The sequence below is a fragment of the Chiloscyllium plagiosum genome, chromosome 19 (assembly GCF_004010195.1).
Source record: "Chiloscyllium plagiosum isolate BGI_BamShark_2017 chromosome 19, ASM401019v2, whole genome shotgun sequence".
Taxonomy (NCBI): domain Eukaryota; kingdom Metazoa; phylum Chordata; class Chondrichthyes; order Orectolobiformes; family Hemiscylliidae; genus Chiloscyllium; species Chiloscyllium plagiosum.
The window spans coordinates 42,449,137-42,461,743 of record NC_057728.1 but is presented as its reverse complement, the minus strand read 5'-3'; the positions used below and the strand labels follow the sequence as shown (position 1 = coordinate 42,461,743).

The window sequence follows — 12,607 nt, the reverse complement described above, 5'->3', positions numbered from 1 at the left end:
AATTGAGATGTTCAGGGAGAGAGAGTGAGTGTAGATTAGCAAACACAAAGGTAACAGATGAAGTGGATATGGAGTAAGTTGGGATGTGGCAGCAGAACTTTAGACAAGCTCAAGATTACAGAGGGTGGAAAATGAGAGACCAGGAAGGAGAGAACTTGAATGGTCTTGTTTGTAACATATAAATGATCTGAAGGAAATGTAGGTGGTCTGATTAGCAAGTTTACATATGACACCAAAATTGGTGGAGATGCAGATAGTGAGGAGGATTGTCAGAGGATAGAGAGGAACATAGATAGTTTGCAGATTTGGGCAGAGAAATGGCAGATGATGTTTGATCCAAACAAATGTGAGGTGATGCAGTTTGGAAGATAAAATTCAGGTGTGAATTATACACTAAATGGCAGAACATTTAGGAGCATTAACATGTGGAGGGATCTGGGCATTTAGATGCATAGATCCTTGAAAATGGCAACACAGGTGGAAATGGTTGTCAAGAAAACATGCTTGCTTTCATTGACCAGGACATGGAATATAAAAGTTGGCAAGTTATGTTACAGCTGTATAAAACTTTAGTTAGGCTACATTTGGAATATAATATTCAATTCTGGTCGCCACTCGCAGATGGACGTGGATGCTTTGGACAGAGTGCAGAGAAGGTTTACCAGGATGTTGCCTGGTCTGGAGGGTTTTAGGCATGAGGAGAGGTTGAATAAACATGGATTGTTTTCACTGGAAAGAGGGAGGCTAAGGGGTGACCTGATTGAGGTATACAAAATTATGAGAGGCATAGATAGATTGGAGAGGCAGGGGCTTTCTCCCAGGGTGGAAAGGTCAACTTCAAGAGGGCACAGGTTAAAGGTGAGAGGGAGAAAGTTGAGGGGAGAAGTGCAGGGAAAAGTCTTCAAACAGAGAATTGTGGAGGCATGGAATGTACTGCCAGTGGAGGTGGAGGAAGCAGGCACATTAGCAATGTTTAAGGCATAACTTGATGTTGACATAACAGGAGGTGAACAGAGGTATAGAAACCATGCATGTGCAATAAGGAGTGAGTTTAAATAAGGATTAAAAAAGGCCAAAAGGCCTGTTCCTGTGCTGTGTTGTTCTTTGTATTTTGTCCTTTAACCTGTCTGTATGTAACTAAAGCACAGATGATTCTGTGGCAGGAAGGATGTGCTGGGGCAGAGATAGGTGACATCATGGTACAGTTAAGAAACTGGTGGCCCATACAACAGCTCCTAAAGGGGTTGTCCAAATATCTTGAGTCCGGCATAACCAATTGATGGATCAATGAATGAGTGTTCAGAAAGGAGGAGGAAGTGAGGACTGCAGATGCTGGAGATCAGAGACAACAGTGTGGTGCTGGAAAAGCACAGCAGGTCAGACAGCATCCGAGGAGTAGGAGAGTCAACATTTTGGGCATAATGGATTTTGGGAATCCTGATAAAGAGCTTATGCCCGAAACGTCAATTCTCCTATTCCTCGGATGCTGCATGACCTGTCATGCTATTCAGAAAGGAGGCCAAGTTGTCCAAGTCAGATGAAGTATCATTGTCCTGAAATGTTTATTCTCTTTCACTCCAGATATGCCAAATATTTCCAGCTTTTTCTGTTTTTACTTATGGTCACCATCTAGGTTAGTGTCACCTCATATGTGATATTAAAACAAATCTTGATCTGCAAATCCAATTGTAAATATTATATACGAATTCACTGCTGAGCGGTAGGGGAGCAGGTACTGTGCTTGTGAAGTCTTCATTTGTTGTTTAGGGGCCTGACTCAACTTTCCTCAAACATCAAGATTGCTATGACAAAGCATTCCCTACTTGGATCTGTCCAGGGTTGTTTCTCCAGTGTGGTGGAAATCAGTTTACAGGCTCTGAGTTTGGTGTACTCAGCTGGCTTCTGCATGCAAAAATCCTCCAACATGAACCACATGGCCAACCGACAAAGCTGAACATGATGTGTCTCACTTTCTGACTATTGTACCCAATACACCTGTTACACTGGAACCACTGACAGTCAGCCAGTTTCAAAATATCAACTTAAAAAAACCTGCTGGACAAAGTCTGAGTTCAGCAAGATTACCATATTAAGTTAGCACTAGATGGCACTGGTGCCAAACTCATAGCAAATCTGAATTACCAATTAATCCTTGTTAGACCTGTTCTAAAAATGCAGATTTTTAATGTACCTCAACTTATTTTAAGCAGGATTGAACTAATTATCCAAAGGCAATGAAGGTGCTTTATTTTCTTAAAACTAGAATTAAGGTAAATCGAGATCCTGAAAGATTATATTTCTATTGAAAAAAACTGAAAAATGTCATGTTTATAGCACTTAAATCATCCCAATTACTTTCTACCATCCTTAAATAAAGCACTGATATTTATAATATTTGTTATAGAATGTATTTTAAAAATGTTAAGGCCAAGCATAGTAAAGTTATTTGTGCTTTTGGATATTCTTAATGATTTGAGTTTTGTCCCTTACCCTTTTCAGAACACTTAATTCTCCTACTGCAAGTCTCAAGCCCTCTTGTTCAATGAATCTGTTGTAACTTATTCCACTTCATAAATTACTTTAATGTTGGCATTTTATCAAATGAAGATGGTATTTTATTTCAGGACACATTTCCAAACCAGGGAAGTTAACAAACCGATGTCATTTGAAATGTCTGAACTAAGCAGAAAAGCTGAAACTTCAGCTTTTAAAGGCAATTTTCCTGCAAGCAACACAAAGAGTTCTTTGTCAAGTCAGGGTTTTTTTTAAACAGTTCATCTACTACAGTATAACATACCTCAATTGCTAGGAGATTCCGTTTCTGGAGAATTGTATTAAATCTGTTCCTGTGGGGGTAAAAAAAAGAGCATCTTGTATAATCATACTATAAAGTTGACTCAATCAAATATGTGAAACCTGACTTGGGCAGGTGTAATCATGTTAGAAATGAATGGTGTAACCAGATCTGTCATACCCGATTCTTTTTGTCCCCTTAGATTTAAAATTAAAACATTATGATTTTTAAAAAAAACTTTCCTTGAATCAAGATACAAGTTACTTACTTTTTAAATTGGTTTTGCCCACGAGCTGAGCCTTCACAATAAAATCCTTTTAAAAAGACACAAGATATTTGTCTAAGTCTCTTGCAGCACATAAAACGAAGCATGTACAGTAATATAAAGGTAATATTAGTATTGAACTTAACAAGTGCTTAATAGAATACCAAATATTCACTAGAGTATAACCTAACTGGCAACTTTGTTTTGTTTTTAAAGATAACTTTCCCATTGTAATTGCACTATGGATTTCGGGCCTCGCCGTTTGGTTTATTTTTTCGTTGTTTTTACTGACTAGCTATGGGTTTATATTGGTTGTCAGAATTAGGGGTTTTTTTGCGCACGTCAGTCTGAAAAACAAAGCGGAGTTTTTTTCGAAATTTCCTTCGCTCGGTTTATGGACTTTGAAATTAAATTACATCTTTCCTTTTGGCAATTATCCTCAACAAATCAAAGACAGTGTGCTCAACCCGGGCAAATACACTTTCTAAAACAGCGTTAAAACAATGAAACTCATCATCCGCTCTTTTTCTTCAAATCTTCCTTTATGTTTTCCCGTGGTGAAGCACATCTATTTGACTGCATCTCACCATTCAACCAACTCTTCAGAATTTACCAGCTGTGGAAAACATTGCATAGTACGGAATGCCTTCGGTTCTTACCTTGAAATAACTGAAGAAGTGAATAAAACACCAACACACTCCACGGTATCATTAATTTAATCTTCCCAACAATGTTCATCTCAATAGAGCTCCGCTGTGAGCTAAACAAGTAAATTGTTCGTTTTAATAAAATCGGAACAATAATGACATTTTAGACCAATTGGTTCACGAATTTTTTTTTCCCCTTGTTTCCAAATAAAAGCCAGGGCAATCGTGTTAATTCCAATAAATGCTCAGCTCCGTGCGGTAAAGGTTTTAGTGCACATTAAATCCTTTCCTGATGTGTGTCCCAAAGTGGAACAGAGTGGGCTTGTTACTGTGACGCGGCGCTAGCACCAAACCCCGCGTGGATACAGCTTGTAACTTATCCCAATGCTTCTGTTTTACTAAATTACGCAAGCTGTTTGAAAAAAAATACAAATCGAAGATAAAGTGATGCGTTGTTCGAAACTTGATGTGCGAATAGTCAACTCGTAATCCACTAATCGTTATTTTAAAAAGAAACAGAAAAGTGTTGGGCAAACTCAGCAGATCTGGCAGCATCTGTGGAGGGTAAACACAGTTAGCATTTCGAGACCAGTGAGCCAACTCTGTTTTCTGTCATAGAAGCTACCAGATCTGCTGAGTTTCTCCAGCAATTTCTGTTTGTGTTTGATTCATATCTCCAGCATCTACCTTTTTGTTTAGCAAAGAACATTTTTTAAAAACTCGATGCAAAAGCTTTATGACAATATTCATTTCACATGGATGTTTTGAGATTTATCAGTAAAGTTTCATGGGTTACATTTGCAAAAACCTATGGCACACCGTTTGCAAAATAGTATTTAAAAATAAACCTGTTGTTTCCAAGAAGTTTCTCCCACCAGGTGGGCAAAAAAGGTTTAAAGTGCAAATTGTTTTTGAAATACTACTTCTAATGTTTGAAAGCAAGCATACAGGTTCTCCTGGTCCTCCATTTTAAGAGTACAGACCAGTCTGTCTTATTCACCAGCTTTACTGGGTTTTCCTCCAAGGCCAGTATTGCCTTATTCTAAGAACCTTTAATGGAACACAGAAAGGGGTAGCAATTGAACTATATGCAGTCTTTAAACACTCCACATCTCTTATTAGGGAAATAATTAAACATGTTATTGTAGTATGAGGCTGACGTATCAAAATAGCTGAAATAGAGACTCAATAAATGACGCAGCACAGATGGAGATCATTGGCCCCACTTTGTGTCAACTCTTTGAAAGAACTATTCAATTAGACACACTCCACTCTTCTTTCCCAAGCACTTAAGTATTTTGCTTTTAAATATTTATTCCATTCTCTTTTGAGAATCATTATTGACTCTGCTCCAGCATCTCACAAGCCAGTGCATAAAAATGATCATAATGGTTCACTGTTTAAAATTTGTTTCCTTGTGATGTGTCTAAACTCATTTTCTTCTTCATGTGTAACCTCAATCCTTACATAGAAACCTTTGTTATGAGTATTTTAGGTAATAACTTTATCACTTTTTGCTTAAGAAACTATCAGCAATTTTTGTGTCATAAACTAACCTTTTATTCTGTTTAAGAAATGAAGGTGTAGCTGATTATTTTGGAAACGCTCAATTATGTACCAATGCAAATTCTGAGTTCATGACCATTTTGCAGAAACATCTGGGGTGTGCTTATGATACTGAATTGCCTTAAATCAGTATCCTTTTGCTACCATAGAGTCATACAGTATGGAAACAGACCCTTTGGTCCAATCAGTCCATGCCGAACATAATCCCAAACTAAACTAGCCCCACCGGCTGTTCCTGACCCATTTCCCTCCAAACCCCTTTCCTATTCATGTACTTCTTCAAATGTCTTTTAAATATTATAATTGTACCCACATCCACCACTTCCTCAGGAATTTCATTCCACACATGAACCACCCACCAGCCCTCCTACCACTCAAAATCATTTTTGCTCATTTGCGGTATCAAAGTCTTTCATAACTTTGAATACCTCCATCAAACTTTCCCTTAAATTTCACTGCTCAAAAGTGACCAATCTCAATTTCTCTAGTCTCACCAAGTAACTGAAGTACCTCATCCTGATAAATCCTTATTCTGATATATATTCTCTGGACTCTCTCTAAAGATTTTGACATATCTTCTAAAGTGTGGTGTCCGGAATTGGTCATATTAACCATGTATGTCCTAACATTTGTTTTATAAACGTTGAGTATAGTTTCCTTGTTTATGTACACCGTTCATCTTTTATGGAGTTAAACATCTGGAATGTTTTTTTCTAATAACCTTCTTATTACGCTTTGCTACCCTCTAATACATTTGCATGTACAGCTACAGGTCCCACTGTTCTTGCATTCCCATTAAATTTTTATCCCTTAGTTTAAATTGGCTCTCCTGATTCTTGCTACCAAAATCAATCACTTCACATTTCATGGCATTAAATTTGATCTGCCATTTTACTATTCTGCTCATGTTCTATTAAAGTCTGTTGCTATCATTCTCACTGTTCATTACATCTCTGCATTTTATGTCAACTGCCAATTTTGAAATGGTTGAAAATCTCACAACATCAGGTTATAGTCGAATGGGTTTATTTGAAAGTACAAGCTTTTGGAGTACTGCTCCTTCATCAGATAGCTAGTGAATTTTAAAATGCTGTTCAGTATATCCAAGTGCATGTTATTAAAAGACATCCAGAAAAAGCAGTGGGTCCAATAGTTATGCACACTTCCACCTTGTGGCAAAAGGATTGTTCACCACTACGTTTTGGCTCGTTTTAATCCATGCTGACCCCATTCCTTTAAATTGAATAGTTTTGGTAATACATCTGTAAGGTAACACTTCAACCTATTTTGCCTAATCACCTTTTTGAAAGATATTACCTCAAGAGCAGTGAGACTTGAACCCAGGACTACTCAGACCAAGTGCATATACACCACCACTGTGCCACAAGATGGCCACTTCATTCTTTTGATAGTCTATATGCACATCAACAGTAGTTCCCTCATCAGTCCTTTCTTGTTAATTCATCAAAGAACTCAATCAAGTTGGTGAAACCTGATGAACCTTAAGAGGTGCTTTCATTCATTATTTTTCCAAGTGCAATTAATTGTGTCCCAGATTTTGTTTTCTCTAGACGTTCAACCACCATCAGCACACGGCTGACAAATCTGCGAATACCAATGAAACCTGCTAAAATGCGTTGTAGGGCCTCCTTTAATATTTTAAAATTATGAACCTTCTTTTTACTTTTCCTCTATTTTAGTAAAAAAACTCTACCTGAATTCACCCATTAAGTATTGTTATACATGCGCAATATTTTACCCTCTGAGAGCGGCACTGAGACTTGAGGTTTCAGGGAGCAAGGTCCACTTACCTTATGAAGAAAAGACTTTTAGATCTGGATGCTGTCCCTCCTACTTCCTTCTTAGCTTTGTCTTCTTTTGTATTTTGGTTTTTGTGTTTTTTTATTCTAGTTTTTGTATTTTAGTTTTTTTTGCTTTTCATATCTAAGATGATCATTCTTTTTCATTCAGGATTTGTACCTAAGATGGCACTGGAGAATGGCAACTTTGTACACTTTTCACAGTACTTCTATAGCTGAGTACACATGACAATAAAACCTCATTCTAACTTTATTTCTAATTCCTCAGTCCGTGTCTGTATCTCTGAGATACAATTCAACTTTTGTAACAATATTATTTTAATATGAAAGTAACATTAAATATAATTCATTACTAGTGCTGGTTATATACAAGCCTTAGAAAATATACAACTCCACAGATGTGGTTTTTTTGCATATTCCATTTTTCACACTAATCTCAAATTTTGGAGACAGTCGCAATTTTCTTTATGGCAGAGAGGGTGATACAATGGTTATGTCACTAATGCATGGGTTTAGAATTGTCTCAGGAGGTAGCGGAGGCAGGATTCTTTAAATATCTTTAAGTGAAATGTAGATAGATTCTTGTTAAGCAGGGGAAGCAAAGGATATCAGGGTTAGGTGGGAACGTGGAACCCAAAACACAAATAGATCAGCTATGATCTTATTGATAGTGGAGCAAGCTTGAGAGGTTGAATAGTCTACTTATAGTGCCATAGAGTTAGACAGTACGGAAACAGACCCTTTGGTCCAAATCATCAGCACCAACGAGACATTGCAATCTAATGTATTCCTATTTGCCAACATTTGGCCCATATGCCTCTAAACCCTTCCTATTAATATACATATGCAAGTACCTTTAAAATGCTATAATTGTACTTGTCTCCACCACTTCCTCTGGCACCTCATTCCATACATACACCATGGTCTACATGAAAATGTTACCTCTCAGGTCCTATTTAAAACTTTCTGTTCTCACCTTAAATCTATGCCCTCAAGTTCCACTTAGGAAAAATACCTTGGTTATTCGACCTATCTACACCCCTCATGATCTTATTTCCTTAATAAGGTCACCCCTCAGCCTCCAATGCTCCATGGAACAAAGTCTGAGGTTATTCAGCCTTTCCTATAACTCAAACCCTTTAGTTCCAGCAACAGTCTTGTAAGTGTTTTCTGCACCCTGTCAGGTTTAGCCACATCCGTCCTATAGAAGGGAGACCAGAACTGTACACAGTATTCTAAAAGTAGCCTCACCAATGTCCTGTACAGCTGCAATATGACATCCTAATCCTATTCTCCATGCTCTCACCAATGAAGGCAAGTATGCCAAATGTCTTCTTCACTACCCTGTCAACCTGCGACTCCATTTTCAAGGATCTATGCACCTGCGCCTCTGGATCTCTTTGTTCAGCAGGGGAAGCAAAAGATATCAGGGTTAGGTAGGAACGTGGAACCCAAAACACAAACAAATCAGCTATGATCTTATTGATCACCAGGGCCCTACTGTTAACTGTATAAGTCCTACCCTGGCTTGCCTTACCACAATGCAACATCACAATATTCCTCATTCATACTGCATGTATTTTCATATAAAGAGAACTAATACCACTGAAAAATAATATGGCCCAATTTATTAACTGTCATAAAGGTAAAATATAACATGAGAGATATGAAATGTGTATGCGGTTGAGTTGTTCACTCACAAACTTTTTATAGTAGATTTTGTGGAGATCATTAATGTCTGTACATTTCTATATCCAGTCCATTTTCTGTTATTTCATTGAACTAAAAGAGAAATGCATCTCCACAGTATGTGGCCATTGATTAAATAAATTATTTCCTACCACATAGTTAATTAATAAAACCACATTTGGAATACAGTGTACAACTTGGAACTCAAACAGACTTTCAATCCATTTGGAAAAGGTTCATGGAAGAGCAAGAAACCAGCTTATAGATTCATATGTATGAAGAAGTTCGCTGAAATTAACTTGTTTTGTAATTTAGATAAACAACATTGAAACATGTTACAATTTAGTAATTTAAAATAGTTTGTGGCATAACACGGAAATTTTTTTTATTAAATTTAGATTTTAAGAGTAGGACAGAAGTACAAAATACACAAACTTCGACATGAATTCCAAATTAAGTAATTATGTGGGACAGACTGTCAGCATGAGCAATATAAATTGATCCTCTTTAAAAAGACTTTGATAGTGAATGGAATTCCATATTTATATACTTATCTAGTTGCCTTTTAAGTGCTGTAATTATACTTGCCTCCACCACTTCCTCTGTTAGCTCATTCCACACACACTACCCTCTGCATGAAAATGTTACCCCTCAGGTCCAATTTAAATCTTTCCCTTCTCACCTTAAACCTATGCCATCTAGTTCTGGACTTGCCCCACTGTAGGAGAAATACCTTGATTATTTTTCTTGTCCTTGCATGGGATGTGGACATCACTGCCAAATCAACATTTGTTCCTCATTTCAAAGGACCTTCAAACCCAATGACTTGTTCGGCCATTTGAGAGGGCTGTTCACATTATTGTCTGGACTCACAGGCTACATAAGGACGACAGATTTCCTTCCCTTAAGGATATTCGTGAACCAACTAGGTTTTTCATGTCAAAAATGTCCAGTGTAGATAACAGAACAATGGTTCCCAAACTGTTAAAATAACTACAGAGGTTAATTGGATGGGAAGGGCTTTGGGATGTGTTCCTTGAACTGTGGTACACTTCACAAATTCAAACTCGCTCGACGATCGAGATTACACTACATTGGAAAGGAGTGGCTCCATTAGCTCAATGGTTTTTGTCTATTCCTGTTTCGGATGACTGGAGGTGCGTCGGTCAGACACAGAACATAAATAATCCCTACCTGCTTAATGTCACCTTCGCAAAACTTCTGTTTGCGAAAAGTCCTTCTCTATATTACCACAGATAGAGTTTCTGTTTTGAATTGGAAGAAACTTTTGATCTCGCCTTCTGTAAAGTGCCCATTTTGATTTGGCAACTTAGAAAAATGTTTCTGAATCGGATTTCTTTCGCTAGGCACTAATTCACATCCTCGTTATTACCAGGTTTTAGAACAAGGTATTGGTTTTCCAGCAACATTCACGGGATGCAACTGACAAACTGGACAAGAAAGTCTAATCAAAAGTATTCAGTAAATGATAGCAAGCGATCCGCAGCCAAATATGAAATGGAACGGAATAACCCAGTGTTAGAAACGAAAATCGCCTCTCAATAATCGCTCTAAGACAAATTCAGGAAAACAAAGTTTTATTACAAGTCTGCAGAGTTGGGCACTCCTTCAAGAGAAAGAGAGCCCAGAGGCTTACAAAGTTCTCGTTTAAATACAGTATAAGCTCCTCCCCTCTATAGCTCCAAAGAGCCACGAGGTTCACATTTTAAAAGAAATCATTATTTTAAAGTCTGTAACAAATGTCTCCAGACCCTCCCCTCCCTGGCTCTAATGAGCTATAAGGTTCACATTCCTAAACTGTCACGATACTCCAATTTTCACCCTTATCTCAAAGTCCGCAACAAATGTCTTCAGAGTCTCTAGAGTTGTTGTTTTTCTCACCCCGTAGTCTCATTAGTCAAAGACCTATTCTTCTTTGTCTGTCTAGGGTCTTATCAGCAGATGTTTTCTGCATTAATTTGTAACTGATGTCTTCTCGAGTCGTTTCGCTATCCACAGTCTTATCAGCCAAGGTCTCATTCTTCCCTGTCTGTGTTCATCAATCAAGGGCCTGTTTGTTCTTACTTTGCAGCTTGAATTGTTAGACACTATTCTACTTTTAAATATATAAAATGTTAAAATGTTCTAAAGGAAACACAAGCTTTGCACATCTACTTTTGAGTATATAAAATGTTCTAAAGGAAACACAAGCTTTGTCTTTTCTGTGGTTCAGGCACATCTTAAAGTTCAAACCAAAATCACTTCTCACACCCAGTTACAGAATGAAACCTTAAGGATTCTACATCTTAAATTACATTTCGTTTGAAAATTTAAGGGTCACAATGTTGCAGAAGTGAACATTGTTCTGAAGAAGGTTATGGAGACATATTGTAAAGATAAGCTCATCCCAATATATACCTTGTGAAACCATTCTTGGACTAATAAGCTTACATCTTAATAAATACCAGTTTATTGCAGGTGATCGGAGGTTTTATTAAATTCATTCCAGCAGGAGGTTTTGTCGGAAATTATCTGATGAAATGGCCACATTGGTCCTTTGTTATTATAGCCGACCGCCCTTATATTTGAAAACATGGTCATCACCTATTCTGCCCATGTTTAAAGCAAGATCAACACAACACGCTCCTTTGAGGAATAACTTTACATTCCGGGGGTTGCTATTCGTAAAATACGTTTCGAGTGAAACGCGTATATTTTCAGACAATCCTACTGAGACACTGGTCTGATGTCAAACTGGTCTGATTTGGGCGGGCTGGGGCTGGGGATTTTAGCGGGAGATGGTCCAGCCTATCGCAGGAGCGGGGCAGAAATCATGTTCAATACATGGGTGGCTGTTCGAAAAGCTTTCACCGGCAGCGACCTGCTTCTTCTGTTAAAGCTGCTGAAATTTCGATAACGAAGATGAAAACATTTTAATTGGGTTTGTATGTAAGATATTCGCGAGCGGGTGACTTGGGGCCTGTGGGATGTCTCAGTTTGCAGACATTCCAACACTTGGCGACACCTTGACGCTCACCTCGAGCATTGTGTTATTTTCGTGAAACATGATTCTACATGATCCCCTTCCCCCACCAACAGGCCGACTCGCCTTTTTTTAAGTGTGGTAGGAAGGCGCTGACCAATCTCAGGTTTTCTTTGAACTGCTAGGCTGCTTGATGTTCTGTGGTGTTATTATATCCCCCTACCTGATTTAGACTCATCCTCATAGTCATCAGAAGTGCAGTTAAATAAGACCTGAGATGGAGACAGTGTTGAGGGAGCTTAACTCCCAGTTTAAAAAGGCAGAGGTTGCATGCCTGTGGATTTGATCTCCATAATGCATCTATCCTGGGAACTGTTTGGTGGGGACAGAGTGGAAGAGGCTTTGACTACTGTTTAAAAGGGTAGAAACAGCTTTACTTTCAGTTTGAAAAAGTAGGGCAACTTTACTTTTAGTCCTGAAGAGTAGAGGGAGCTTGAACAGGAATTGCCAGGAAAATTCAACAGGTCTGGCATCTTTTGTGAAGAGAAAGTAGGGCTAACATTTCCAATATAGTGACCCTTCTTCAGAAATGATTGTCGCTAGGATAGGGTTGCTATCTACTCTGATAGGGTGAGGGAAATAGGTGAAGGTAGAGAGAGAGGACAACAGTTGGATAGAGTTGAAAAATGTGGTAGGCCAGGCATCATCCGAGGAGCAGGAGAAATGACATTTCGGGCATAAGCCCTTCTTCAGGAATGAGGCTGGTGTGCCAAGTGGGCTGAGATAAAAGGTAGGGGGGAGGGAATTTGAGGGAGGGGCGCTGGGAATACGATAGGGGGAAGA

General features: G+C 38.4%; 1 protein-coding gene across 2 annotated transcripts in view; it reads right to left on the bottom strand.

The window, feature by feature from the left end:
- The window catches only part of otogl (otogelin-like), a 216,746-nt gene extending 212,798 nt beyond the window's left edge, over nucleotides 1-3,948 (bottom strand). The window contains exons 1-3 of one of the 2 annotated variants that reach the window (XM_043709667.1): nucleotides 3,719-3,948; nucleotides 3,063-3,108; nucleotides 2,798-2,846 (exon numbers count right to left, since the gene is read on the bottom strand). In XM_043709667.1, coding sequence (XP_043565602.1) covers nucleotides 2,798-2,846; nucleotides 3,063-3,108; nucleotides 3,719-3,797 — 174 coding nt within the window. In that variant the 5' untranslated portion in view covers nucleotides 3,798-3,948. The remainder of the gene's footprint in view (nucleotides 1-2,797; nucleotides 2,847-3,062; nucleotides 3,109-3,718) is intronic. The other variant, XM_043709668.1, reaches the window with a different exon arrangement.
- Between the last annotated feature and the right edge of the window lie 8,659 nt (nucleotides 3,949-12,607).